This window comes from Pteronotus mesoamericanus, unplaced genomic scaffold (genome assembly GCF_021234165.1).
Source record: "Pteronotus mesoamericanus isolate MK-2021 breed Mesoamerican mustached bat unplaced genomic scaffold, CSHL_Meso_final contig_214, whole genome shotgun sequence".
Classification (NCBI taxonomy): Eukaryota; Metazoa; Chordata; class Mammalia; order Chiroptera; family Mormoopidae; genus Pteronotus; species Pteronotus mesoamericanus.
Window position 1 is genome coordinate 6,773,665 of NW_026555089.1, and position 27,154 is coordinate 6,800,818.

The 27,154-nt window shown below is 56.1% G+C and overlaps 2 protein-coding genes and 1 non-coding gene across 4 annotated transcripts in view; all 3 read left to right on the forward strand.

The window, feature by feature from the left end:
• The first annotated feature begins 647 nt into the window (after positions 1 to 647).
• On the forward strand, positions 648 to 11,072 carry EEF1G (eukaryotic translation elongation factor 1 gamma). Its single transcript, XM_054571033.1, has 10 exons — positions 648 to 799; positions 1,895 to 2,053; positions 2,757 to 2,820; positions 2,981 to 3,123; positions 3,819 to 3,962; positions 5,516 to 5,645; positions 6,007 to 6,211; positions 10,220 to 10,392; positions 10,472 to 10,596; positions 10,839 to 11,072. The coding sequence occupies exons 1-10, from the start codon at positions 788 to 790 to the stop codon at positions 10,995 to 10,997; spliced, it is 1,314 nt and encodes a 437-aa protein (XP_054427008.1). The 5' UTR covers positions 648 to 787; the 3' UTR covers positions 10,998 to 11,072.
• On the forward strand, positions 8,306 to 8,445 carry LOC129068665 (small nucleolar RNA SNORA29). Its single transcript, XR_008528941.1, has one exon. It is a non-coding gene; the product is annotated as a small nucleolar RNA SNORA29 (small nucleolar RNA).
• Positions 11,073 to 20,343: 9,271 nt separating the features above from the next.
• The window catches only part of AHNAK (AHNAK nucleoprotein), an 83,872-nt gene continuing 77,061 nt past the window's right edge, over positions 20,344 to 27,154 (forward strand). Inside the window, exon 1 of one of the 2 annotated variants that reach the window (XM_054571034.1) lies at positions 20,344 to 20,551. The gene's annotated coding sequence lies outside the window, so the exon portion shown is untranslated. The remainder of the gene's footprint in view (positions 20,552 to 27,154) is intronic. The other variant, XM_054571035.1, reaches the window with a different exon arrangement.

Sequence of the window (27,154 nt, forward strand, 5' to 3'; positions counted from 1 at the left end):
AGACCTGCACATGCGTAAAGGGCAACCCATCAGTTTGTCTTAAATTGTCAGCTCCTTCAAGGTGAAGGGGTGGAAGGAAAAGCGCCGTTCTCCCTAAGCCCCTCCCCCTGTAGCAGGCCCTCGGACTAAGTGCCCTTTCTGGCAGGAACAGCTTCCCTGAGCGGTAGGGTACTTTACTGGGAGAAAACTTAAATTTAACAAAGGGTTTCAGACTTGGGCTCCGATTAGACACTCATCGTCTAGGAAAAAAAACCTCAGAGCGGCCAAAAGGGATTTGGCACACCGCCCCTTCTACGCGGTGGTCTAGGCTCCTGTGTCACGCAAGCAAGATGTTGGGGGCTTGGCAGGACCTCCCATCAAACCACTAGTCCCTGGTCCTCACGCAAACTGAAGGACGGAGGGGGATGCCTGCAGGCCCGGAGTTGCGCAGGGCTGGCAGTTGTGCCACGTAGCCGCCGAGGCGCAGCTGTCCAGTTAGTTCTCACAGTTATCTCTCCACACCGTTTCGCTCCGCATTGGAACTCCGACCGACCGTACTGGAGAGGCTGGCCACTCAGGTGCCCCATTGCGCAGGCGCGAGCTTTTTCCGCGCGGAGCTGCAGGCCCCACCCCTTTTTCCAATTCCGCCACCGCGGTAACCCCGAACTGTCGTGCGTGTGCCTTCTATGCCGTCCTCGCTTTCTGGCTGCTGTTTCTACACCGCTCTCCCCTCCCCCTACCTCCTCTCTCTGACGGCCTACTTTGCGGCAGCACTGAGAGCCCCACCCCCTTTCTCTGCGGAATCACCATGGCGGCTGGGGTGAGTTTGCCGGCTCTGGCCATCCAGGTCACCCTATCCGACGCCATCCTCTTCCCAAGTGGGACCAGCTGGCGTCAGAGGAGTTCTGGAGCCGAGTGGGGAACTGACCGGGGACCTAGAGGCCGTACTGTCGGAGAGCAGGGCTTCCAGGCCCCAGAGAGGGGCTGATGCTGGGACTGGGAAGCCAAAGAGATGGAATGGTGTGGGTCAGAGGAGAAAAGAGGTGACCGATCCTGGCCGTCTGGGTCCTGAGAAGGGGTTTCGGGTTCATTGCCGCCTCGAGACGTGGGATCAGGGCAGGTCGACAGAACTTTCGCGACCCTTTGGTGCGGCAGCAGCAGTGACCGGGCGAAGAGGAGGGTCTTTGTAGGAACGTCCAGCTCGCCACGGTTTAAGGGTCATCCAACGGGGAGGGTTGGGAGCGAGAAGACTCCAGACGGTGAAGTCAGACCAGTGGGACCCCGCTGGCCAGGCTAACAGAAGGAGAGAAGGGAACACCAGGGAACTCACTGTGGGACAGGACCGGAGAGGTGGTGTGCGTGACAAGGAGAGAAAGGTTTTTTAAATTAGAGAGATCAAGTTGATGTAGGAAGAGAAGATGCCATTCGGCATCTCCGCGGCTGTCGGGAGTGGGGCTTGGAAGTGTCGTGGTAGGAGTGTGTGTCTCAGAGACAAGGGTGATGCTTTTGAAGCGGCGAGTGGCTCAGCAGTAGAGTAGCAGGCACAGGTAGCCATCAATGAATGAAACAAGGGCCCTGGGGAAGGAGAGGTGTATGTTTGTCCACAGAAGGAGTCCAGGGGAGCCTGAGGTTCTGGGTTTGGTGGAGACATACTTGAGGAGAAGCGAATGCTTCTAAAGATGTCCTTAGGGAAGGTCAAATCTCTCAACAGGCTTTATTTAGCAGTTGGTGTGTGTCTGTTCTGGGTATTTCCGAGGACTCTGATTACACATGACATAACCGCACAACTCGGGTCACCCGCGGGAGTGAAAGAGTTGAACAGATTGGGACTATTCAGGGACCTCATCCCGGGAGGTGACATTTAGGACTGGGACCCTTGTCCTCACACTGACATTTTCTCCTCCTCCTTGCACAGACCCTGTACACGTACCCTGAAAACTGGAGGGCCTTCAAGGCCCTCATTGCCGCTCAGTACAGCGGGGCTCAGGTCCGCGTGCTGTCCGCACCACCCCACTTCCACTTCGGCCAGACCAACCGCACCCCAGAATTTCTCCGCAAATTTCCTGCTGGCAAGGTGAGTAGGGAAGTGGAAAGACATCTTTGGTCCCGAGAACCCAAGTGGCAGTAAGATTCTGTCACTTTGAAGATGGCCTCCATCTTTAAAAGAGAGCTTTCCACTCCCCCCGACCCCACGTTTTAGTGATTTTTTAAAAAAAAAAACTTTTATTTTGAAATAATTGCAGATTTTCCACATCATTAGTAGTCGGCTGTAATTGAAAAATAAAAAATGACTGAAAAATAATGAACTATTCAGTGACATTTAACACAGTTTATAGGCTTGTGTTTGTGGGGGAGAGGATGAATTTTGACTTTTTTCAGTGCAAATATGAGCAGGATTCTTTCCCCAGGAGGCTTACAGAGACAGATGAATAACCGTCCTAAGAGCAGAAGAGATCAAGTGCAGTGTGGGGAACACCATGCTTGGAATGTTAAAGGTGTAGATATACGACTTGGCTTCTGACATTTTGCTTAATTGAGGAATTTCCCCCAAATAGGCAGTGCTGTCTAAAAATCTTTTGGGTTTCTCATGTGAGTTCAGATTGTAAGGGATACCAAGTTATTCAAATATTTTTGGTTCCTGAGTTTTAGCTAATACCAAGTTTGGTTAGCAAGGGTTGTCAGCTTCACGTAAAAACTTTCATCCAAGATTGTTCTTCAGATTGGCTACGGAGGAATTATTGTGTATTTCACTTACCTTTTCACGGATTCGTCTCCAGGTTCCAGCATTTGAAGGTGATGATGGATTCTGTGTGTTTGAGAGCAATGCCATCGCCTACTATGGTAATTGGCAGTGGACGTGGGAATGGCGGTGGGGGGTCTGGAGGTGAGGGGTGTAGAAGAGGATACGGGTGAGCTGGAGTGGACAGGGAGAGGGCTTTCAGGGGCTGGATCGGTGCCGGCATGGCCCCCGGGTGCTGACCTCCGTGTTCTGCCCGTGCAGTGGGCAATGAGGAGCTGCGGGGAAGCAGTCCAGAGGCAGCGGCCCAGGTGGTGCAGTGGGTGAGCTTTGCTGACAGCGACATAGTGCCCCCAGCCAGTACCTGGGTGTTCCCCACCTTGGGCATCATGCACTACAACAAGCAGGTAAGCCTTGGAACTCGGGACGAAGCCAAAGGCGGGACGGGGTCAGCTCCAGGGTGTCAGGGAGGAAGAAGTAAGAGGTTGAGAAAAGCCAATGCCAAGAATGTAGGGGTAACAGGACCTAATTTTGGGGCTGTAAGTTTGGAGCACTACGCTGTTGGTGGCATCTGAGTTCTTTGTCAGACAGATGTGTGGAGGCGGTGTCTGTCAGGAGTGATCAGCCCTGGCTGGTGTGGTTCAGTGGGTTGAGCGCCGGCCTGCAAACCGAAAGGTCGCAGGTTCGATTTCTGGTCAGGGCACATACCTGGGGTTGTGGACCAGGTTCCCAGTGGGGGCGTGTAAGAGTCAATCCATCAGTGCTTCTCTCCCTCGCTTTTTCCTTTCTCTTTTAATGAAATAATTAACATTTAAAAAAAAGAGAGTGGTCAGATTTCTGTAGGAAGGTTGTATCAAGTGATAGTGGAGTGGTTAGACCCAATGACTTCTAAGGTCCTTCTAAAATACAGACATAAGTGGGAGATGAAGCCAGTCTGCACCATGAGGAAATTTAACAGTGAGATACTCTTGAATCTGACTCCACTGAGAGAGGGTGGGGATGAGCCGGGACTCACAAGTGAAATGGCTACCTTGGGTCAGTTATTGCGGGGAGTAAAAAGAATTGATATTCACTGATAAGTCTGATCATTCTAAACCAACAGGCCACAGAGAACGCAAAGGAGGAAGTGAGGCGAGTCCTGGGGCTGCTGGATGCTCACTTGAAGACACGGACTTTCCTGGTGGGCGAACGTGTGACACTGGCTGACATCACAGTTGTCTGTACCCTGTTGTGGCTCTACAAACAGGTGAGTTTATGAAGAATCGGGCTGGCAGAGGGTAGGTGGGCTGAGGGCCTGAGTGACGAGTCTTCCAGGCCGCTCTCTGTCCTGATCTGAGGACCTGGGTAAGAGGGAGTCCCGGTCATCCAGGGTAGTCTCCAGGAACCCCGGGATGGGGTGCCTTGACTGCTTTCCTTCCTTCCTCCTTCTGAGAAGTTTGGTGATGTTCTGTTGCCCTGAGTTTGTATTGGGCAGCTAAGTTTTTCTTCTGAAGCCTGGCTTGTTGAGCTGTAAAGACAGAGGCAGGGGTGGTAGATTTCGGCCTCGAGATCTTTTGGATGCAGAACTAGAACTAGGTTCTGTTCTTGGCCTCACTGCTTAAGAGTCATAGGTAGGGGGTGGGGATGTGAGTGAATTCCGCTGGTCCTGTGAAGCGAGGGCGCTGATAATCACTGTCGAGGTTATTGGGTCAGAGGAGATGTCATGTTGCTGGTTCCTAAACAGCAGCTCTCAGACTGATGCCGGTGCAGAACAGTAATGTGATGCCATGGAAAAAGCACCTACTTCGTGCCGGACCCTGTGCCAAGGGTTTTAGGATCAACTTAGTGAGTCTTGCCTGTTGCATGGGTGAGGGGAGGTGTCACCCGCACGTGGGCACGCAGCTGGTCAGTGGTGGAGTAGAGTTGGGACCCGAATACTGCAGAACCAGCGCTACCGAACCGAGCGCTCCGTTTCCGCGATGAGGTGATTTTCCCTCTGATCTTGGCAAACTAAAAAAATGGTGAATGAGTTTTTGATGAAACTGTTTAATGTAAAGGACTGTCCGTTGTTCTGAAGTCAACTTTTTGCTGTTGCATTTTTTAAAAAGTATTTCATTTATTTATTTTTAGAGAGAGGGGAAGGGAGGGAGAAAGAGGGACAGGAGCATCAATGTGGGGTTGCCTCTCGTGTGTCTCCCACTGGGGACCTGGCCCACAACCCAGGCATGTGCCTTGACTGGAAACCGAACCGGTGACCGTTTGGTTCGCAGTCCGGCACTCAATACACTGAGCCACACCAGCCAGGGCTGTTGCATATTTTTTTACTTGTTATTTATTTGGCAGAATGAGTAATTGATAGACCTTTGTGGATCCCAGCGTTTTAAAAAGTTTTATTAAAGCCCCTTTTGTTTCTCTCCCTCTCTTTTGCCCTCCCTTCCCCTCTGTCTAAAAAATAAAAATAAATAAAAACCCTAAAAAAAAGTATTGACATGTTAAATGTAAAATGTTGGAAACTCGGTGTGAAATGGCTTTGTAAAGGGATGAAGGCACCATGTAAATAATTGTTCTTAGTAAATGGAGGGTGGGACTGGGCATCCATCAAATTGGACTGGGCCGCCAGAAAGAGATGAGGAAGGTTGGTGGGAAGTGGCCCTGCAGGGTAAGATGGTGTCCTGGACAGCCGCTGTGCGGGGGAGGGGGAGGGGGGATCGAGGCTCGAGGAGCTTTGGTGTAGGGAGAAGCCAGGGTGTGTTGGTCTCTGCCTTGAAACTTCAGGACTTTCCCTCCACTGATCTGGTTTCTACCCTCTCGTCCTGGCAGGTCCTGGAGCCTTCCTTCCGCCAGGCCTTCCCCAATACCAACCGCTGGTTCCTCACCTGCATTAACCAGCCCCAGTTCCGCGCTGTCTTGGGGGAGGTGAAGCTCTGTGAGAAGATGGCCCAGTTTGATGGTGAGTCTGAGGGGGAAGGGCAGTGTGCTGCCGGGCCGGGGCTGGCTTGCTCAGTGTCTGCCCCTGGATTTCCTCTCCAGCTTTGGGATGATGTGGGCCCGCAGAATGTAGGGCATCACGCATGGTAACCGACGTTTTGTGAATAGACATCAACTCATTTGTGTTACTGTAGATGCCCGTGTTTGTTACTGAGGGTCCTGCTCTTGCACAGGGACGCACAGTGGACTGGTGGCAGCGTGGGTGGAGTGGTGCTCCTGGAGCCCCCCCCACCCAGCAGTTTTCCTCCATGACCCTGCTTGCTGCCTGCTTTTGGAAGGTAGGGGAAAGAGGCAGAATATTGACTTTCTCCCCTCTGCACCAGCTAAAAAGTTTGCAGAGAGCCAGCCTAAAAAGGACACCCCTCGGAAGGAGAAAGGGTCTCGGGAGGAGAAGCAGAAACCCCAGGCTGAGCGGAAAGAGGAGAAGAAGGCAGCTGCCCCCGCCCCCGAGGAGGAGATGGACGAGTGTGAGCAGGCGCTGGCTGCTGAACCGAAGGCCAAGGACCCCTTTGCTCACCTGCCTAAGAGGTAAGGCTGGTGAAAAGTGGGGGGCACGTGTCTTCCACACTGCTAGGGCCCAGAATTTTTGGACATCTCCATACAAAATTTCAGGTATGTTTTAGTGGCAAATAAGACAACTTCCTGAATTTAAGAACTGGGTGAGTTTTGAAAGTAGAAAGTATGTTCCAAATGCATCCAGTATTGGGGAAGATCAGAACTTACTTTCTAGCAAAAAAAAAAGGCAGACAGACACAGAATTTGGTGTGGCGGTCCATTGTTCTTAAGGGTGCTTGTTAATATTTGAGACCCCCTCAGAACTTCATAGCGAGCCCTGGCTGGTGTGGCTCAGTGGGTCGAGTACCAGCCTGCAAACTGGAAGGTCACTGGTTTGACTCTTAGTCAGGTCACATGCCTGGGCTGCGGGCCAGGTCCCCAGTTGGGGGTGTACAAGAGGCAGCCTATCAGTGTATCTCTTGTACATTGATGTTTCCCTCCCTCTCTTTTTCCCTCCCTTTTCCTCTCTAAAAAGAAGTAAATGAAATAGTTTTAAAAAAAATAACAGTGAGAAATACCAGTGGGAAGAGGGAACCTTGCATCTGCTCTGCTGGGCTGGCTTTGCTGAATCAGGACACCACATCAGTATCATTTGATGATTTTTTTTCCTTTCTATTTTGATGAATCAGACCATAAATATTACTCACTAAGAAAGGATGGTGACCATGGCTACATGGTTCCGGTCTGGTTCATTGTTTTCCAAACAGGGGAAGTTAAACCCCTCCGAGAGAAGGAAGGAGATGGGATGCTTGGCGTATCCCCCTGTTCATTAAATGCGGGAGTTCTTGGAAGAAGGAATGCAGTAGAAGGGAGATTTTTGGTGTGAAAAAAGTGGGACACCTGTACTTTCCTAGTTCTCTGTATTGTAAATTTTCTGGGTCTGAGAGACCTTCGAAAGAGGCCAACCACTCCAGTTTATTAAAAACTTACATAGCAGGTCTTGGCTGGTGTGGCTCAGTAGGTTGAGCACCGGCCTGCGAACCAAAGGGTCGCCAGTTCAATTCCAAGTCAGGGCACATGCCTGGGTTGTGCGCCAGGTCCCCGTAAAGGGGGTATGCAAGAGACAACAACACATTGATGTTTCTCTCCTCTTTCTCCCTCCCTTCCTTTCTCTAAAAATAAATAAATATAATCTTAAAAAAAAAAGAACTTACATAGCAGGGCAGGCACATCTTGGTGCCATGCTTGTACTCCACCCTCCGTGCCATGTGGGAGGCGCTAAGGGTTATGTAGGACAGCAGGGTGCAGCAGGGTCGTCCACCCACGATAAGAGGAAGATACCTCGCATGCCTGCATACCTGCTCCAGGCGGGAGCCAGCGCACACCAGCAGGCCTCGGGGCAGAGGGGTGGGGCCTGTCGGACAGTCTCTGTTCTGGCCCAGGTCCTGCTGGATCTGGCTCCAGGGTCCAGCATGGTGATGTCATTGAACAAACAGTCTTGTCTTCCACACTCTACCGTCAGATCTTTCTCCGGTCACTGTCCCAAGTCATTTTATTAGAATTTCAAGCAATATGAGAAATGTCTTTTCTCACCCACTCTTCCATCCTTTCCTTAGTCGGTCTGTTGTCGTTCGGCAGGGTTTGACCCCCTGTCTTGTTACTCTTTTGATGGGAGATAAAGCGGTGCGAAGGAGCAAGCACCAGTGGTGGGCACGATCGATCGCTGTGCTCAGGGAAGGTTACACTGTTGCGTCCCTGTTTGGGGAACACCCTGGAGTGTGGCTAAGACTTTTCCTCAAGACCCAGTGGCTCTGGACACAGCTGTTCCTTTTTTTTTTTTTTTTTTTTTTCCCTTAATATTTTTAGAGCGGGAAAAGGAGAGAAACATCAATGTGTGGTTCCCTCTCATGCGCCCTGGCCTCCAACTGGGGACCTGGCCCACAACCCAGGCATGTGCTCTGACTGGTAATCGAACCGGTGACCCTCTGGTTTGCAGGCCGGTGCTCAGTCCACTGAGCCACACCAGCCAGGGCTGGCTGGACACAGCTGCTCTCTAAAGATGTATTTCTTTTTTAACTCATTTACTTTGAACCTAGCACAAGGGCAGATGAAGAGTGAGCAAGATTTTTTCCCATTTGACTACCACATTCTCTCCTAATAATAGATTTTAGTGGCTATGCTTATGGGATAGATTAAAATTGCCATGATCTGAAGAGGGAGGATTTATCTGTGTCCTCCTTCTATATGAAATGGCTGAACAGAAAAAAAAAATAGTGAATAGGATTTTGGGTGTGTGTAAATAAGCTGTGGTAGCTTACTTACACATAGTGTTGTAACATAGATGCTGTTAATTATTAAGAGATTTTCATGTTAGGCCTGTACTCTGGGCAGAAAATAAATTGGGTAGTAAACTTAAAATCCTTAATAAGCTTTGCACGTCTTAAAACCTGCTGAGAGCGTGTATAGCGCCTGTTTTGTTGCATTACCGCGGCACTTCCGCGGGCCGCCAAGGCGGTTTTCCCCAGGACTTTCTCTGTCACAGAGGTAATGCCTGCAAAGTCTAAGACTCCTTCGCTCGGAGTTAATTCTAGGCCTTTTAAGGCTTCCAGCTAACCTGTTTCTGGAGCTGTTCAGAGCCCGTGCTCACTTGGTGGGGTCGAGGGCAGAACTATGGTCGATAATACAAATAGTTCAGGAAGGTGTGAAACAAACGCTCTGTCCCATTTTGTGGGTGGTTGAGGTGGTGAAGCTCCTCAGATGAGGCCCCAGGTGTCCAGAAGGAAGCTGGGGGCTCTGCTACAGTGGAACTGGGGAAGTAGCACCACCTAACCTGATCTGTAAAGGGAGGGAAGGTAACAGGCGAGGGTTTGTTGTCAGGACGCATGAAACAGGTGATCACTCGTGGCATTATTAATACTAATGAATAATTGAACAAGCTTAAACATTCATTAAGAGGTTTAATAGATTTATGGCACATTCATTAGTAGAAGGTCATTTAACCATTAAAGTTTTCGCAAAGAATTCTCAGTAGCAAGTCACTGTATTAAATGAACAATTTGTAAGGCACAAAACTTTATCATCTGTGAAAAACCATCAGTGAGAAAGTCATAAAAATACCAGTTGTCTTACTTGCTGGATTTGTGGATGATTTTCTTCAGGCAGAGTGGGGTTCCCCCCCCCCCTTTTTTAAAGATTTTATTTTTAGAGGGGAAGGGAAGGAGAAAGAGAGGGAGAGAAATAATGTGTGAGCGAAACATCAAAACAGCGATTGGTTGCCTTTTGCATGTACCCAACTGGGGACCAGGCCCGCAGCCCCGAATCAGCTTTGTGGGGTTTTGTGGGTGATGATCAAGCAGCTGAGCCGAGCCCGCTCTGCAGTGGTAGCCTCTTTTTTGGTAATTGGGAAAGAAAGAAAGCAGAGCCCCTTCTGGCGGGGTGCGGCTGGAATTCCTGGCCCAGTGTGCCAAATTGCATCAGAGATGACCTGAGCCAAGGGTTCATCAGCGACTGAACTGGGCAGAATGGCTAAAGGACAGGGGTGTGAGCTTTGAGTTGGAGCCCCTTTGAGAACGCTCACTGCTTAACATTGCTGTGGTATTGTAGTGTGTGTAAACTGAAGAGGCCCGTGTGATGGGGGAAGAGACTGGTGAGTCACTATCTGAATGCGACTTGTGGAGAAGAGCCGCTGGGAAGGGCTAGCCAGGGGGGAAAAGCATCCTCACTCTGTGTCTCCACCAGGGGGCAGCAGTTCACTGCATTTTTCCTGGGGCAGGTCTCCCTCAGGGCCCCTTGGGTCCCACCCTTCACGTACCAAGCATACTTGAGCTGGGGGGTGGGGGGAGGAACCAGGGAGTGCCCTAGGCCCCTGTTCATGCCCTTCAGCTCTTCTCCCTTAAGATTGATACACCTCTGTCCGTCCTGGGACTCTTCCTTTAAACCAGCACGTTTTAAGTAACGATGCCCTTCTCCTAGCGTGGGGGAACCCTTTGTCGTCCCAGTAGGCCCTTCTCTACATTGACCTTGCTGTTTTTCTCCATTCAGTACCTTTGTGTTGGATGAATTTAAGCGCAAGTACTCCAATGAGGACACACTCTCCGTGGCGCTGCCGTACTTTTGGGAGCACTTTGATAAGGACGGCTGGTCCCTGTGGTACTCCGAGTACCGCTTCCCTGAAGAGCTCACCCAGACCTTCATGAGTTGTAACCTCATCACTGGTGAGAAGAGGGTGGGTCTCGGAAGGGAGGGCGAGGTAATGTGATCTCAAAGGCTGAATGTTCTCCCTGGCTCTTCCAGGAATGTTCCAGCGACTGGACAAGCTGAGGAAGAATGCCTTCGCCAGCGTCATCCTCTTTGGAACCAACAACAGCAGCTCCATTTCTGGAGTCTGGGTCTTCCGAGGCCAGGAACTTGCCTTTCCGGTGAGGAAAGTGTAGGGGAGGAGTCTGTGTCGTTGGTGCGGGGCAAGGATAGAAGATTACAGCACACGCTGATTCCTGGGCTGACGCGCATTCGGGAAAGTTCAAGGAATGTGTACAGGAAGGAGCTGTCATGGTCACGGGAGTCCCGAGTTCTGATGACATGTGTTTGAGCTGGAAGTAACAGGTGCGAGACAGTGTCTGATAACTGACCGCATGCTTCTTACCTGGCTTTGTCTCCTCAGCTGAGTCCAGACTGGCAGGTGGACTACGAGTCATATACATGGCGGAAACTGGATCCTGGCAGCGAGGAGACCCAGACGCTGGTTCGAGAGTACTTCTGCTGGGAGGGGGCCTTCCAGCATGTGGGCAAAGCCTTCAATCAGGGCAAGATCTTCAAGTGAACATCTTTGCCATCGCCTAGCTGCCTACACCTGTCCTTCAGGGAGATGGGGTCATTAAAGGAAACTGAACATTGATCCCTTTCTTGTCCTGCCTCCTTTGTGAAAGGCGCTGCTGCAGAGGGGAGTGGATGAGTGGAAGCGGGCGTTTCCTGTGCCTGCACCGCCTCCTTTTGCAGGAGAGAGACCTTCGGAAGAGCAGAGCCCTGCCCTCGGTTGCGATCGCCCCTCCTCCTTCTGTGGCGACTGTCTTCTAGCTGCGAAATGCTGGGCACTGGGCGGGTGGCAATGTGGGGCTTTGGGAGCACCCTCCTAGGGACTAGATCCATACCTTTCCCAAGGAGAGGAGAGACAACCTGCCAGTAATGGTGAGAGCTAACACCGTGGCGCGCAGAGTAAGGAACTGCATGCCACTTCCCACAGCTGCGCCGTGAGGTCGGAGGTGGCTGTGCCCATGGGGTCAGCAGGAACGGGGTCCGCACACACCCTTCCTGGGCCCTCAGCTGGCTGCCGATCGCCTCTGGGGCCTCCCTGCTTTCTCGCGAGCACTCTGACGGCATAAGTGGTAAAGGCAGGATTTCAAACCCCGTGGCCGTCACCCAAGCCTGCAACACCACCGCATCCTAGAACGTAGAGTGGTCGTAGTTGTCATTCAGTGGCCCCACTCAGATCAGAGGTTACTATTTTTTTCCTTTGAGCTTAATTTTGTTTCTCAGTTTCTTGCACCTACTGGGGTTGCCTCTACTGAAGAGCACTGATTAACAGCTCAGGGGGACTTGGAAATCGAGTTCGGTTCACGTTTTGAGTCATGCAGAAACAGCCATGACTCTGCCTTTTGGTATTCTGGTTGTGCTTTTACGGGTGGTTTTTCTCTCCCATCCCTTTAGTCTAAACACGGTGTGTGGGAGGGGGCTTCCTGCCGTGGGAGGGGAAGAGGTGATCTTTCCAGGCACTGACGGTACTGGTGGCCTGAGAGCAGTAGAGCTGTAACCTAGCTGGGAACCTGGACAGCAGTTGGGGTTTGGAATCCAGCTGGGTGAGGATGGGTTGCTTCTTGCTCAGTTTGCTTCCTGGAATCTCATCTTGCATTGTATCCAAACTTGCTACCTGTCTTGCATCTGAGCCTTCTGGGCTGCTCTTGGATAGGAGCTGAAAGTGTGAAGTGCTGGCTGGGGTGTGCCCTGAACTGGTTGCTGAGCCCTCAAAGAACCTGTCAGACTCCCATTCCCACCACGCCCCTTGCTCCTTTCCTTGTGTGACTCTCACTACGTTCCTGGTATCCTTAATCTTCCCCAGTAGCTGACGACTTAGGCAGGAGAGACGAAGTTGAGAAGTAGGTTTGAGGGGCAGGAGTGGGGCCCAACTGGAAAGGGGTGTTCGCTGGGTAAGTCAGATCTTGGGCGGTAGCAGGCTTGGCAGCCCGTGTGGACTGGCCAGCTCTGGCCTAGGGGGCTGCGACCCCGCCTCCTAGCTCCCTCCGAGGCTGCAGGAAGAGTGACTCATTCACACCTCCTGCCTCCTGTGTCTCTAACTCTGGCGGTTTGGTGCAGAGGAGGGTGCTGGGCTGCTGGAAGAGGCCGGGCCTGTGCTTGGGGGAGGGCGGGTCACCCGCAAGCTGGAGGTGGGCTGAGAGGCCCGATGGGAGGGCACTATGGCCTCTGGAAGGCTTGCAGTTGGCCTCCAAAAGGAGGTGGGATGGAATGGCCTCTTCCCCACCCAGACGGGCAAGAAAGAGGTTAACAGCAGGAGTTTCTAGCGGCAGATGTGGGGCTGGAAAGAGGGGAAGTACATCTGGAGCTGGTTCGGTCCCGCCCTGCCCCGGGGAGGCCTGAGTCACCACACGACGGAGGGCTCTGGACTCTCCATCCCAAGGATCCCATCCGGTGGGGAGCTCGGTCTTTCCCCGCCCCTCCCAGCTCTAGTTGGGGGTGCCTGGCTCCCCGTGGGCAGCCAGTGAGGACCTGCACCTGGGACACGTCTCCGGCTGCTGGGCCGTTCTCCTGACCTGCCAGAGAGGCTCGTGCCACTCCGGCCACCAAGAGCCGGCGTCTGCAGTGCGAGCTGTGCCGGCAGGGGCTGGGGTCTCTGGCGGAGGGGAGGGGCTGCGGTGAAGGGGCGGAGGCTGAGCGCAGGGCGTGGTCTTTGAGAACTGGGGTAGGATGAGAGGAGGAGGAGGCTATTTTACCCACTTTCTGGGCAAAACCTCAGAACCTCGAGAAAGGGAGGTTGAGAAACTGGATAGGGGGTCGGGCTGAGTTGCATCTGAGAGCCGATAACAGCTTTCCAGAGCCTGGAGTGTGAATGGGGATGGCTGAGGTCTGGTTTAGCTTGTAGATAAACCAGTAGATACTGGTTATAAGCAGCTATTTATTTTAGCTTTGTTGGCGCTTCTGGCTTAAGTCACTTTTTAAAAAGTCAGAAGCCTTTAAAGTTCTTCCAAGAAAGACCTAGATTGTCATTTGGTTCACGTCCTGCTTTGAGCTGGAGCTGGACAGCTGCTGCTCTCAGTGGGTCAGACCCATCCCACCAGCTGCCTACGTGCCCCAAATGTGCCACTTCCCCTTTTGAAAGGTGGGGGGAGGGTCTAGAATGTTGAAGGGAGAGGAATGAAGTGCTTTGGAGGCTCCACCCAGTCGTTTCTGAAATTAATACTGTGGTTTTCATGGCACCCGGCAGGCACTCTGTCCTCAGAACCCAGAAGTGTCCCTCCAGCATCAGATGGGTTTCGCCGGGTGGCCGTGGCTTCCTCGGCTCACCCTACAGGACACTGTCTTCCCCGGCTTGCTTTGGCCCTGCATGCTTGAATGTTACAGGGTACACACCCTCTTCTCTACTCCCGTAAGGCTGCGGAGCTAAAACATTGGCACTCCCGAAAGGTTAGGGAAACTATGCCACCTGCTCTTGTCTGTTTGTTCGAATCAGGCTGGCACGGCTCCCGGAGGAGGCCGTCGTTTCACTCCCGTGGAATTACTGGGGTATCCCAGTGCCTCAGCACCCAAGGGATGGGTGGGGTGCGGGATAATGGCAGTTGCTGGAGAGCAGCTCTTGACTTGAATCTCTCAAGAGAGAGAGTTCCTCTGGCAGGTGGGGACGGGACAGTGGCAAAGATACCTTTGATGACCTTAGAGAAGTTCCAGGGTTCTTTTCATTCTTGTCACCCTGTCTCCTCTTGCAGCCCCGCCCACCTTTGTTTCCTGACGTCCTCGGGATTCCGAAGGCAGCCTGCTGCCCGCCTCTACCTAGTTTGCACAAGGGGCTGGGCGAGCGGAGCCAGGGCTGGGTGGTCAGTCGGGTTCGGGGCTCTTTCTGATCGGATCTCCCAGGAATGTGCCTCCCTCCAGTTTCAGCTGCCCCCTCCCCTCCGCGGCAGGAGCAGCTGTCATGTGAGGGCCTCTCCTGCTGGCTCAGCCCTTTTGCAATCTTCTGGCTGGCTCTGCCCAGACGGGGGTGGGGGGAGAGGTGGATGCTGAGGATGGGCAGAGCCAAGGGGTGAACGAGGGGACGTGGCAGGGCAGGGGGAGCCGGCTGCGGTGGAGGGGAAAGCTGTGAAGCTGGGCGCTGAGGGCAGAGGACGTGTGGCAGCAGGAGGGACAGGCGCGGCCGAGCAGGCCAGGGAGGCGGTGTGATGGGCTCAGGGCGCCCATCAGAGGAAGTGGGCTGCCCGGGGCTCGCCGCTTTCTAGGTGTGCGGGAGTGTTGGCTGTAGCGGGACCCGGGCCAGTCATTCCGCAGGGAGATCCATATTTCTCCTTTCTCCTGACTCATGGGAGGCCACAGGGTGCTTTTCTGCCAGGCCACCTCTATGTGGGATCTGAGTCACCGAGTTGCCTAGGGTGTTGGCTGCCCTGTGGTGACAGACAGGGCCTGTGCCTACTCCACCCACTCGCTCCCACTGTCAGGACAGGGGTTAGCAAACACACCCCCGATCCCACTCTCCTGGCGAGTAACTCTCCATCTCTTTGACTCACACTCAGAAAATGTACCTTCTGCAGGGGTTGCCGAGGAAACCACGCCAAGTAGTCCCTTATTTTACCCGAGAGGAAACTGGAGCCCAGAGAGGGGAAGTGACTTATCAAAGGCACATGCCAGTCTTTGCACAGTTCTTGCAGACACTGACTGAGTCACTTTTGCTCCCGAGAGGAGCGAGAGGACGCTTCTCTCAAAGCTTGGGGTTACGCACGGTGGGCAAAGCCCGCTGGGCTTTCCGCAGCAGGGAGAGGGTGGGGGTGAAGGCTGCCTGGGGAGCCCCGCAGCCCTGACTGGGTTAGAAGCATGGAAGTGGAGCGAGTGCAGGGGCAGGGTCAGCCCTAGGGATCCAAGTTCTGGGGCTGGGGCTGGGGCTGGGGCGGGCAGAGGGCACAGGGTGTAGAAGAGGCCGGGCTTCCAGTAACAGGAACCTCAACTATGTGGTGACTCAGGCTCTGGGCAGCCTGGGCCCTTCCTTCCCTGCTCAGCCTGATTTCCTTAAACCAGACTTGGAAACTGTAAGCTTAGGACAGAAGGAAACCTGGGCCCGGTCTCCCTTTCCCCTGGGAACTGGAGGAAAGGCAGAGGAAGTTGGAAAAGATGGGAGAAAGGCAGATTCCGAAAAAGGGGCAAGGGGGCTGGCGTTCCCCTCTGCGGGCCCCTCCCGCCCCGTGCCCTGCGCCCTGCCGGGGAGGGAGCTGGCCGGGCGTTGGCTGCTCCAATCATTCCAGCTCCCTCCCTCAGCTCCTGTTTACAAGTCAGTCGGCCCAGTCCCCGGGCCAGTTCGGAGCTCTTCTTCTTTCTCTCTCTCCCTCCCTCCATCCTCACACAGCCTTATTCGATTGTGTCTTGTTGCTTCTTTTCCGTAATCCCAGGACCACATTCCCTCCTCTCTTCTGGCTCCCACAGCATCCCCACACCCGTGACTCACCAGCCTCTAGGCCGCCTCTTGCTGCTGCTTGGAATCCAACCCTGCCTGGCATGGCCACCAGCCCTGCTCTCCTTGCCCACATCTGTCCCCTCGCTCTGACCCCAACGGTTTTTCTGTGCCTCCTTTCCGCCCCGAGTCTGTACGCAGAGCCCTGCGTCTTGTCTATCTCTAATCAGCTGTGACTTGGGTTGCTCTCGGGTCTGAAGATTTCAGTTAGGACTGAGGGCGATGGGGAGTTGCCCGTCTCCTGGCTGTCTGGTCTGAGTAATTCAGGAACTCCTTATTTGAAACCTGAGCCTTAAATATAGCCTGGGATTTAAATTGAACAGGAGGAGGAGGATGGTTTTACCTGGCTTCAGATTTTTGAATTTGGATTAGGAGTACGGAGTTTGAGAACTGCTTAGGAAATAATACTGTTCGGATCCCAGAATCATCCAGTAGGTTTGCTGTTCAGCTGAGGAGGATGACAGATTAGGAAGATGTGGACTGAATGGAGAAGAAGGGCCTGGTGTCGGCAGGGATGCTCATCTCGGGCCTGGTCGGGGCGGCGGTGGGGCCTGGGCAATCTCAGATGCCTCCAGGAAGGGCTTGTCGGTCAGGTCATTTCTCTGCTTCCAACGCTGGCTTGCCAAAGGGACTTCGAACAGACTGCACACTTCACTTCCCTTTTGGGATCGAAGTTTAAAAACTATGATCACTTTCTGAGCCGTCAACATCTTTCCTTCTCTGTAACACACCACTGATTTCAAAGAAGGGGACTTGTGGCCAGAAGGGAGCGGAAGGGGAATCCCCTGGCAAGGGGCTTGCCCACAGAGGCCCCTTTGTGGTTGCTATGGAAACAGGCATAATAGGAACAAAACAGACACGGTTGCTGGGCAACAGGCGTCCAAGTTCAGACACTACTATACACATCAGGGAACCCCCCAGGGGAGGGGCCCTTGTGATGAAGCTGGGGTATCCCAGTGATGACAAGCCCTAGAGCTCACCTGGCGTTGCCAGGGAGTCTGCAGGCCCACGGTGTGGGACTTTGCCTCGGAAGGCGGGGAGGGCTAGAGGGCCAATGGGTAGTAGGCTGAAGTCCTCCCGGATTCCTGGATAGCCCTTATATTTGATGGGGGAATCCGAAACGAAACGGGACAGAGCTTTTCTTTGCAATGTTGGGACCAAGAGGACTCACTGTAACTAAAAAAGAGTGCGTGTGTCTGTGCGTGAGTGGCGGGGTGAGGTAGCTGTGGAAAAGACCTGGCAGAAAAGATAACATCCAATTTCCCCAAAGCGTAGGACCTGCAAGGAACTCAGAGCACAAGGCGAGGGCCGTGGAAGCACGGTTCCTTCCGGACCAAGTGCCGGCAGGGAGAGCTCCCACCTTGTCAAGTTCTCCATCTCCTGTGCCCCCGCCACCACCAGCGCCATAGGCGCTGCCTGCATTGGCTACCGGGAATGTTAGGGCAGCAGCCTGAAAGTCTGCAAGTCTGGGGATTGATGGGGAGAGGGAGCTGAGAGCGAGGGGTGCAGGGGTCTGTTGCGGAAAGTTCATTCATTCATTCAACAACATAACCGAGTGCGTGCTCTGCTCCAGCCACTGCTCTAGGCCAGGCACACAGCAGAGAACAAACACCACCCCCCTCACCCCGCCCCTCCCCTCGTGGAGCTGAGGGCTAGTGAGAGCTTTGGCTCCTGCTTCTGAGGGCTGTGTGACTTTAGGTAAATCGCTAACCCTCTCTGAGACCATCTCCTCCCAGAGCAATCCCAGACGACTAAATGAACGAACACGTGGAAGTGCCTTCCGCCCTGTCAGACACAGTCACCCTGCGGACCACTTCGGGGGTGAAGCCGGGGCTACAACAGCCGGCTGAAGAGGGTTGGCAGAAATTTCTAAGTGTGTGTGTTTTCAATTACATCATTGAAAACTCTCGGGGGGGGCAAAAAAAACCTGCTGAAAATATTCCCTTCCCCTGGGCTATATAATAGGCTGACCTAGGAAACCCCAGCTCTGGCTGCAGCAGAAAAGATCATGGCTTCTTAGGGGGCAGGGTCTTGGTTACCCCTTTCTACCTTCCTGGGCAGTGGGTAGGATCCAGTCCCCAGAACTCCCCACCCCACTGCGGCAGTAACCTCCCCCGCCCCATGAATGAAGTACCTGGACAGTAATCACTACTCTGCGGCTGCTCCAAAAACCAGCCTGTCCTGCCTTCTTCCCTGTTGACCAAGAGGCTGGCCAGAACAAACAATGGAGCTGATACGTTGGCTCTGAGCCCAGGACACCAGCCTCGGCTCTCTCGCTCCTGGGGGGCCCAACCTGAGGTGGGGGCGCACCGTCCACACCGACACCCACGCCCTCCCCACTCTTCCTTTCCCGCCCCAGCCCCTCCCTCCAAACTCCCACGGCCCTTTATTTTGCTGATACCCTATGTCTTTGCGGCATGTGTCTCATCGTAACTATCTCTGTGAAAACCTAGGTGGAAAGCAGCTCCCGTTTTTTAATACGCCCTGGGAACACGTGCATTTTCAAGGAAGCAAATGATTCATTTCAAAAAGTTAAAAGTCCTTTGGTAAACTGCTCACAGTGGTTACTTCTGGGGAGAGGGACTGGGTAGGGGAGCAAGGAGACAGTTTGCATGTTCTGCCTTTCTACCCTGTTTACATTCTTCACCATGTGGAGGTATTATTGATTTCATTTATTTTTCTTTTAAAATATATTTTATTGATTGTGATTGTTGATTTCATTTAAAATATGTCAACAAGGATTAGTTGACTTGGAGCATTACAGGCCACTTCAGTGTGTCTGTATTCTTGGTCCATATTTAAAATGCTGAGTAAATGTTAAAGGAAATAAAAGTCTGAAAGCCATTGGTAAAGGGAATAATTGGCTCTCGGTTTTTATTATTATTTTTTTTAAAGCAACCCAACGTTGAAAAGTTTAGATCGTGTTTCTTCAAATAAGGTAGGAGATAGGAAAGGGGGGGCGGGGCCAAACGCAGGGGGCTCTTCAGAAAGCCCGGCCTAAGGCTGCGAGCTGGCGACCTGCGTGGTGGGCCGCCTGCGCTGTGGGTTGAGCGGCTCTCTGGGTAAGTGTGTGTCACAGAGAGAGAGAGAGAGACAGAAAAACAGAGGAAATGCTGGTGCCCAATTCTCCCTGCCTTCTCCGTGTGCCTTGGCGTGTCTATGCCTGTCCGAATGTCTCCACGTGTCTCCACCTTTCTGTGCCCATTATATGAGTGTCTACATGTCTGTGTCTCCTTTTGCCGTCTCTTCCCTCCCCCACAGCCTGTACCCTGTGTGGGTAACTGGACCTGGGACACAGCCCCCAGGGCTGGCAGCAGAGTTGGCTGCTGGGTATTTTTAGCCTGTAAACATGTTTGCCATTTCAGAGGACAGGGCCTCTGGTCTCAGCCCCAGCCCACTCATGATCTTGCAGCAAGGAGGGCGCTCCTGCCCGGGAGGGGTCTTTTCAGGTCCCCCGCGTGGGGTCTCCCTTCTGCAGCATGTGGGAAGGAAGGAAGGAACGCTGGCCTGACCTGGGCAGTGGGTGGCCAGCCAGGAGGGAGGGTAGAGGATGGGGGGGGTAAGAAAATGGGAGTGTGGAAGGGGGGCTGTGTAGCCAGAAGGACCCCACACCCTATCATTAAGCATTTAATAAAATCTCCATGCAGTTGGAAGTGGCTGTGGGAAATGACTGTAAATTTGGAAACAAAGCTTCCAGCAAGTGGGAGGTGGGGGAGGGGCTCGGAGAAGGGACCCGAGAGGGAATGGGCAGGTAGAGGACACGCGGGAGCACGGCTTCTTGGTTTCCCTCGGGGAGTCTGGAGAAAGGGAGGCCGCTAGGGCCAGGCTTGCAGGCCTGACTCCGGTGTCGCTGCAGCAGTGGTGCGGGCACCGGGGACTGGCTCCAGGAGGTGCGGCAGCGTCTCCAAGCCGGTTCTGTCGGGGGAGGGGCTCGGGGCCCCCAGAAAGAGGGAAGAAGGGAAATGGGCGCGTCTGCGTGGAGCTTGGGAGCCACTGAGGAGACCGGGGCCTAGGATTTGAAGTACAGTTTGCCTGTGTTGAGAAAAAGCTCAAAATCTCAGTGTCAGGCTGGAGGTCGAGGCTGAACCGCCCAAGCCCCCCACAGCCGCCTTTCTGAACCCCCTGTTCGTCTCTGGAAAATGTTCTGATTCCCAGTGTCAGCTGGATTGGAGGAGCTGTAGGGAGCTGGGGCGCGTTTCCTGCGGGTGAAGCTACACGTTGAATACGTTGGTGGTAGATCCAGGCCCCGGCCAGGACAGGGGGCAGTGGATGGGGGCGGGGGAAGGTGGCACCTCCAACATGTGCGCCCCTGGTCCCCAGGGCTCTCCCCTCCACTACCACCCTCCCCACCCCCAGCAGCCCGCTCCCGGGTCCCTCAGGAGTCGGAGTTGGCCCAGCTCGTCCCAACCCCACTCCGGCCCCGCCCGGCCCCGCCCTCTCCCCACAGCTCCGGGCAGACCCGCCCGCCCCAGCCGGAGTTACAAGAGCCGCCTCCTCGCACGGGGGCCCGGCCACTCGGAGCAGCTCCGCCGCAGGGACTGCACCGCCCGCCCTGCCGGACCCGCCCCGACCGGGGCTCGACGCCTGCAGCAGCCGCAGCACCACGACCACGGCCCAGCGCGAGCCATGGCTGTGCCCCGGGGCTGAGCGCGCAGGTAGGGGCCGGGCGCACTGAAAGCGAGGTCGGGAAACCGGACACCGGGAGCGGGCGGAGGTGGGGTGCAGGGCTAGGGCTCTTGGGTGGGTGTCACAGAGGACTGAAACAGTTTGGAACAAGCCGGGCAGTCCGGGGCTGCGCAGAGAAGCGACACGTCGCGCCCTGGGAGCCGAGCTCCGGCCCCGGAGTTGGGGTGCAAGTTGGGCAAAGTTGGAAAGTTGTTCCAAAGCGTGCTTTGCTCCAGTCTGTATTCCTCTCGAGGACTGATTTTTGGCTCTACTGCACGTCAGGGCGCCGCGTTCCTGGCCTGGTGGCCCCCGTCCCACCCCCTCCCTCTCAGCGGGGCGGTGGCTCAGCGTGCTGCTCCGGTCCTATTCCATGTTTACTGGAGGAGTTTCCGAGATCCTTGCCTTGGCTCCGTGGCCCCTCCGACGCCCCTGCGACCCTCCTCTGTCCCTCTCCTCTCCCCACACCTCCGCGCCGAACTTCGCGTCCTGGGTCCTCCCGGCCCCACCCAATTCTGTACCACCCGCCTGTCCCTCACTTGCTCCTGGCTGCCCCCCAATCCTCCTCCAGTTGCCCCGCCCTAGCCTTGCCCCTCCTTGTACCCCGGCCCCGAAAGCTCCCTTCTTCCTCTAGGGCTGGGGAGCCTGCAAGTTTGCAGCGCGCCTCCCTGCGGGACGGGTGGGAGTGGGGGCGGGGGACATAATTAGGGAGATTCCTGCACTGGGGTGGGCGGAGAGGGGGACTGCGCGGCGGCACCGCCCTTGGGACCGCCCCTTCCCCTCCGGAGGCGGTGCTCTCTCCCCCAACCCACTCCCAAACCCGTCCGGGCGGGATGGCCCCCGCCCCAGCGCCTGGATTGGCGCCAGCAGCCTGAGGAATGTGGTGGTTGGAGCCGGTGACTAATTCAAACCAGAACTCGGGAGGAGTGGTGGGGGGCCAAGGGGAGGGGGAAGGGGCTGTGTGTGGGAGCGGGGGCTGGAGCCGGCTCGGCGTGGGAGGAGGGCCGAGCCGCGCTCTTTGCAACGCTGCACTGAAGCGGTGCGCTCCAGGAGACAGGGCCCCGGGGCCAGGTCCCGCCGCGGAGTTGGGAAGGCAGTGTGCTCAGGGTGTGTTCGAACTGTGTTATGTAAGGCTTTCCCTCGCCGACCGAGGGTGTGCAGTGTGCGAGGGCCCGGCCCTCCCCTGACAGGGCTGGGCGCCCCCTGCAGCGCCCGGGCAGGGGGATGTCGGGGAGCAGCCCCTTGGCGACGCCGGCCTGGAGGGACACGTCGGGTCTGAGCCGGGCTGGCAGTGCCTCTGGCGTGGGAGGGGATTGGAGTGGGCAGATGGGGCGTCTCACAGCTCTCACTGGGCCTGAACACCAGGTGGGGGGTGGCACTGGCGCCTCTGCTTGATGTGGCCACAGAGAATTGTGTGCGCAGTGTGTGCTCTCGCCTTGCACTGGGTGTGGCCACCCGAGCGGCGCTGGTGGTGTTGGTGGCGGGAGGTACCCCCGGAAAGCCAGCCGCGGCTGCTGAGAGCCCTGCTCTGTGGAGTGGATTTGTGGAAAGCCAGGGTGGTATCTTCCCGTGAAGTGGGGTCCTTAGAGAATGACCTGGAGTTTCTGGGAGGAAGAAACCCAGATATTTACCTCTATGTTTCAAGCACAGCGCCCGCTAATTGATTTTGAAAGTGTCCTGTGTTGGAATCCACTCTGGCAGCAGGGGTCACATGGCCCTCCTCACACAGATTAGCACATGATAGGGGCTGGGTTGATTCCGCCGGATGCAGGGATGCCTTGGGGGCTGTGGTGCAGGCTAGGGAGTGGAGGGGAGGGGGGGATTGGAGGTGCCTTGGGGGACTTTTTAGGGTCTCCACACCTAGCTGGGTGTAAATTAGGGGAGTGGATCCTGCTTTCCTGCCCCTTCTTCCCCTGCAGGCCACGAGGGAAACCCCTGGGGCAGGGTGTGGCGCTCACTTCCTTTCCGAAGCTGAATGGGGAAGCTTCCTTCTCCTCTCGCAGGGATGGTGGGCTGGGCCAGCGGGCGGGAGGTGAGTGTGCCGAGGGAGCCCCAGGCGCAGGGGGGACCTCCTTGCTGTGAGCTGTGAGCTTTTGGATGAAGGAAGGTGGGAAAGGGCCTAGGACCACGAGAACTGGGCTGGCAGAGGACGAAGGGTCTGGGTGATTGGAGACGGAGATTGGAGGGTGTCTCTAAAACCCCGTCCTTAAGAGGTTACGCCCAGGGACATTGGTTAGAGAGCAGGGCACACAGGGAGCCACGGAAGTCATTCAGGGCTTAGTGCGGCAATATGGAGGAGGCCCGCAGCCGGGATTCAGGGGCCTAGTCTGGGCAGCCCCTGGAAGAGCCACCCTCAAGGAGCTGAGCACGTGCACCAGCCAGACTTGGCTCAGGGGATGAGACCCGGGCCTGGGAAGGGACACGAGAGAGTAAACTGTGGGAGATCTGTGAGGGGGGAGGCTCACGTCAGTCGAGGGCAGGGGATGAGCTGGGGGTCCCCTGGATCACCCCAGCCCCCAGGAGGCCCTGGGTGGAGGTGCCTGGGCGCCGCCAGGCTGGAATCTTTGGCTCAACTTGGAACTGGCTGGCCGGCCCTGGCAGAGCTCATCACCCGGAGCCTGAGGAGCTGGTTTGAGGGGTTGCAGCAAAGCCGTGGAGGCGGAGGGGTGTGTGGGGCTTGGGGTGTGGTCACCACCCTCTTCAGTACCTGGGAACCGCCTGGGGACAGACAAAGGGGCAGACCGGGAGAGCTGGTCTGACTCCTGACAGGATCTCTGCCCCTGCTGGCCCTCCCCCACCGCTCCCAGCCACCCCCAGGTCCCTCTCCCTGGAGCTGGGCTGACCACGTGGAAGGGAGGTGGCCACCCGAGAGGGTTTAGGACGTTACAGCCGCCAGTGTCTAGGGCCTCCTGCTCTCTCGGTCTCCCGTGGCTTCACCCAGGCTCCCGGGGAGCTGCGGATTCCCCAGGCTCCAGCCATCCCTCGAGGCCCGCGGGCCTTCCTGAGCAAGCACAGTTACCTCCACTACCTCCACGGGTGGGCCCGCAGAAGGCTTGCCGGGCGCCACGAGGGTGGGCCGCAGCAGGGCTCAGCAGGGATGTATGTTTTGGCGGAGCCTCTCTTCCTTCCTGCTGGCCTTAGTTCCCATCAGGGGGCTGGCTGGGCTGTTGCAGCTGGCGGTCCTGCATCCAAAGGTTGATGCTTCCCTGTGGCCTTGGGGTGCTGTGTCTGCCAGTGTCACAGCGGTGAGGGGTGTGCCGTTACCTGGGAGAGGGTGTCCCTCTGTGTGTGCACGGTGGCCCCTGCGTTATCTTGCACCCGGGTATGTTCCCAGTACTTGTGTCTGGGGTCTATAGGGCAGGGGACAGCCATGGGACTCGCCCTGGTGGTGGGGGCTTCACGGGGACCTCCCGCAGGGGCTGTCGGCAAGGACTAAAGTCAGTTTCTCCATCGCGGACAGGTTTGGGACCCTGGAGTTTGGGCCCAGAGGCCCGCCAGGAGGGCAAGGACAGCCCTGGGGGTGAGGCCTGGACCCGCTGAGCGAGGCGCTGGCCTGGGCGGTCAGGGAGGGGCATCCTGCCCTGTCCCCGGGGGCCAGAGCGGAGGTTCTAGGGGAAGGGGAAGTGCCTCGAGCTGATCCGGACTTCGAGCTTCGTGTCCTGGCTGGGTTGGGGGCGGCTCTTTGGCAGCCATGCACCCTGCACTGGCGTGGCCTGGCCACTGGGTGGAGAGCTGGGCCTTGGTGGGGGCTCTTGTAAGGGTGCCGGTAGGGCTGGTGGGCAGCTCCCAAGCTGTAATCTGCCCCCCCGGGGAGAGCCAGCGGGTTCTTCCCCTCCCACCCCCATGGAGGGCGACGGTCTGCAGACTTGGTTTCCATCCAGCAGCTCCGGGTCAGGGCGCATGCCTCTCTGGCTCTGTGACAAGGTGTGGGGACCTCCTGCTGGAGAATGTAGTGCTGCTCCCAGGCCCCTTTCACAAGGAAGGGAGAGTCCCCCTTGGTCAGGGGAGGAGGAGGGAAGCTCCCTTCCCGCAGGGAGTGAGAACTGAGAATGGGCTTCAGAGCGCACCGGGGAAGTGGCCGCACGAGAGGGAGACCGGCAGATGGGCGGGGCCCAGGAAGCAGCTGGCAGCCCTGGAAGTCAAGGTGCAGAAAGCCAGCGTGGTGGCGAGGCCTGGCTGGGGCTGGAGTGGAGGCTGGGAAAACGTCCTCCTGCTGGGTTGCGGGCTGGGCCAGTGGCCCAGGCACAAGGGAGTAAGATAGGCAGGTGCCCACAGGTGACGGAAGGCAGAGACCCTGGCCACCAGGTTAACAGGTGTAGGTGCCCGGCGCTGCCCCGACGGAGCTCTGGGCCTGCTCTGGGCTGTGGAGAACAGAGAGTGGGGCAGATGAGTGTGTCTGTGCACCGGGCATGCGTCCTTGTGTGTCTGTCTCCGAATGTCTCTCCAGTGCCCATGTCGCTGGTGGTGGTCTCATTTTCCATGGCAATTCCATCCTCTTGACACGCATTGCGTTCAGGTTGCAAGGATGCCCCCCCAACCCCCGCGCCCCCGCCTGGGGTGCCGCCCAGAGTCAGCTGAGTGTAAAAGTTCTTGCTTCCAGCCTGCACCTGGAGATGGCCGTGCAGGTCTCCTCCAGTTAGACTAGGCCCTGGTGTTTGCCCCAGACAGCGGTCTGACAGCTGCGTTCGTGGAGGTCCACTTGGAGGCTTAGGCCCCGGAAGAGATCCACCTCCGGGTTTCTCCTTGTCCCTCCCTCTGGGGTGCAGGTCTGCCTGCCGCTGCTGTTCCCCTTTCTCAGGGATTGGAAAGGTTTGCCTTGCCCACCCAGGGCCTGGCCCTGTGGGTCCTGTGCTGTCCAAGCCCCAGAAGGGGATGCCTTTCTTAGTCTAGACCTTGGGGTAGCTCAGGATTTCTGACCCCTGAAGATGTAGCCTCCAGAAGCCTTTTAACCAAAAGACCCCTCGGATCCTGGGCTTCGGGGTGCCCGGGACACTGCCGTTCTGGGTCTGCTGCCCACAAGCTGGACTAGGACGAGGCCCGTCTTCCTGTGGGTGTGTCTCTGGGTCTGACTCTCCCTACCTCCAGCGTAGGTTTCTCTCTCCCGTGTACCTCCCTGGCGCATCTTTCTCTGTGGTTTCGCATCCTGTGTGCATTTATTTGTGCCTTTGTCCCCCAATGGCGACAGAGCCCCCAGGGCTTGCACGTCAACCCTGCCTCATACTTGGGTGAGTCACGCACCTCGCGGCCCTGTTTCGGCATCTCTAAAATAAGGATATGAATTTTTAATCACATAGGGCTGTTTGGGGATCGGATGAGACCCCGGGCATGGAACTCGAGCCCGGCGCCTGCCCGGCACACCCTAGGAGCTCTGCAAAATTCTCTTCCAGCTGGTTGGGCTTTTCTTTCAATGTGGAGCTTTCTCTTCCTCTTTGAAGTCTGGTGAATGTTTATGAGCGTAGGTTGCCCCTCTGGGTGTATCTTTTTTACGTGGCCCTGGTTATAAGTGTTCTGGGGCTTTCCGCCGGGTGGTGGTCCCTGCCCCATGGTGAATCATTTCATTGTCCCTGGCCTGGGGGCTGCTTCTCCTGGGCCTGTGTGTGCGGTGGGTCGGTTCACTCGTGTGTGTGTGTGTGTGTGTGTGTGTGTGTGTCCTGTGGTGCTGGCTGGAAGTTTCACTGCTATTAGTGTCCTCCTCATTGTGGGTGCGAGTGTCCCTCAGAGCATCACTTCTTGTGTCCAGCCAGTGCTGGGTGTGTGCGCCGACCTGTGCTCCTCTGGTGTGTGCATCTTGTCTTCAGGTTTGGGGCGTGGGGGCGTTGACACCCATGCCTTGTCTCTTGGGGGGTGAGAAAGACAGAGAGAGAGAGAGAGAGAGAGAGAGAGAGAGAGAGAGAGAGAGAGAGAGAGAGAGAGAACACCAATTCCTGTGCTCTCAACGCTGACGCTAGCTGCATGCCAGTCTCCAGCTGCTGCAGCAGTAGCCTGGGCCCCGCCCTGGCTGTCTTCCTACGGGCTCTGGGGAAGAAGGGGCCCTGTTCCCTGGTGGCAGTGAAGGAGGGTGCTCCTCTGGAGGTCACACCTGGTGGAGCCCTTTGCCCAGGGCAAGGAGTCTCCTTCCTGCATCTGTCCAGGTGTTGGCCCCATCTACATCGGCGGCAGGGGCAGAGCCTGAGGCTCTGCGCATCCTCTTTGAGGTTTTGATTGCACTGGACAGCTTCGTTCTCCTCGCGGCGTCGGGCCGAGCGGCGCTCTGTCGTGCAGTCTCAGACGTGTGCCCTCTCTGCCTTGCAGCTGGAGTGGCCTCACCATCTCACTCGTTGGCGGCCCTCCAGGCAGCCCTCTGCCTCGGGGGGTCTCCGCTTCCACCCTGCTGTCCCGTCACTGAGGACTGTGAGCCAGCGCTGGGGTGGGCAGGCAGGGCGGGCTGGGGGGAGCAGGGGCAGGCAGCTCCAGGACCCCGACACTCCCCCATTCTCACCCCTGGACCCCACTTTCTCCACGTGTAAATAACAGGCAGTGCTGTGACCTTTTTCTGCAGTGGGGGAATGTCCTCTGTGTGTGCTCTCCTATGTGGTAGCCATGGGGGCTGTCGAGCT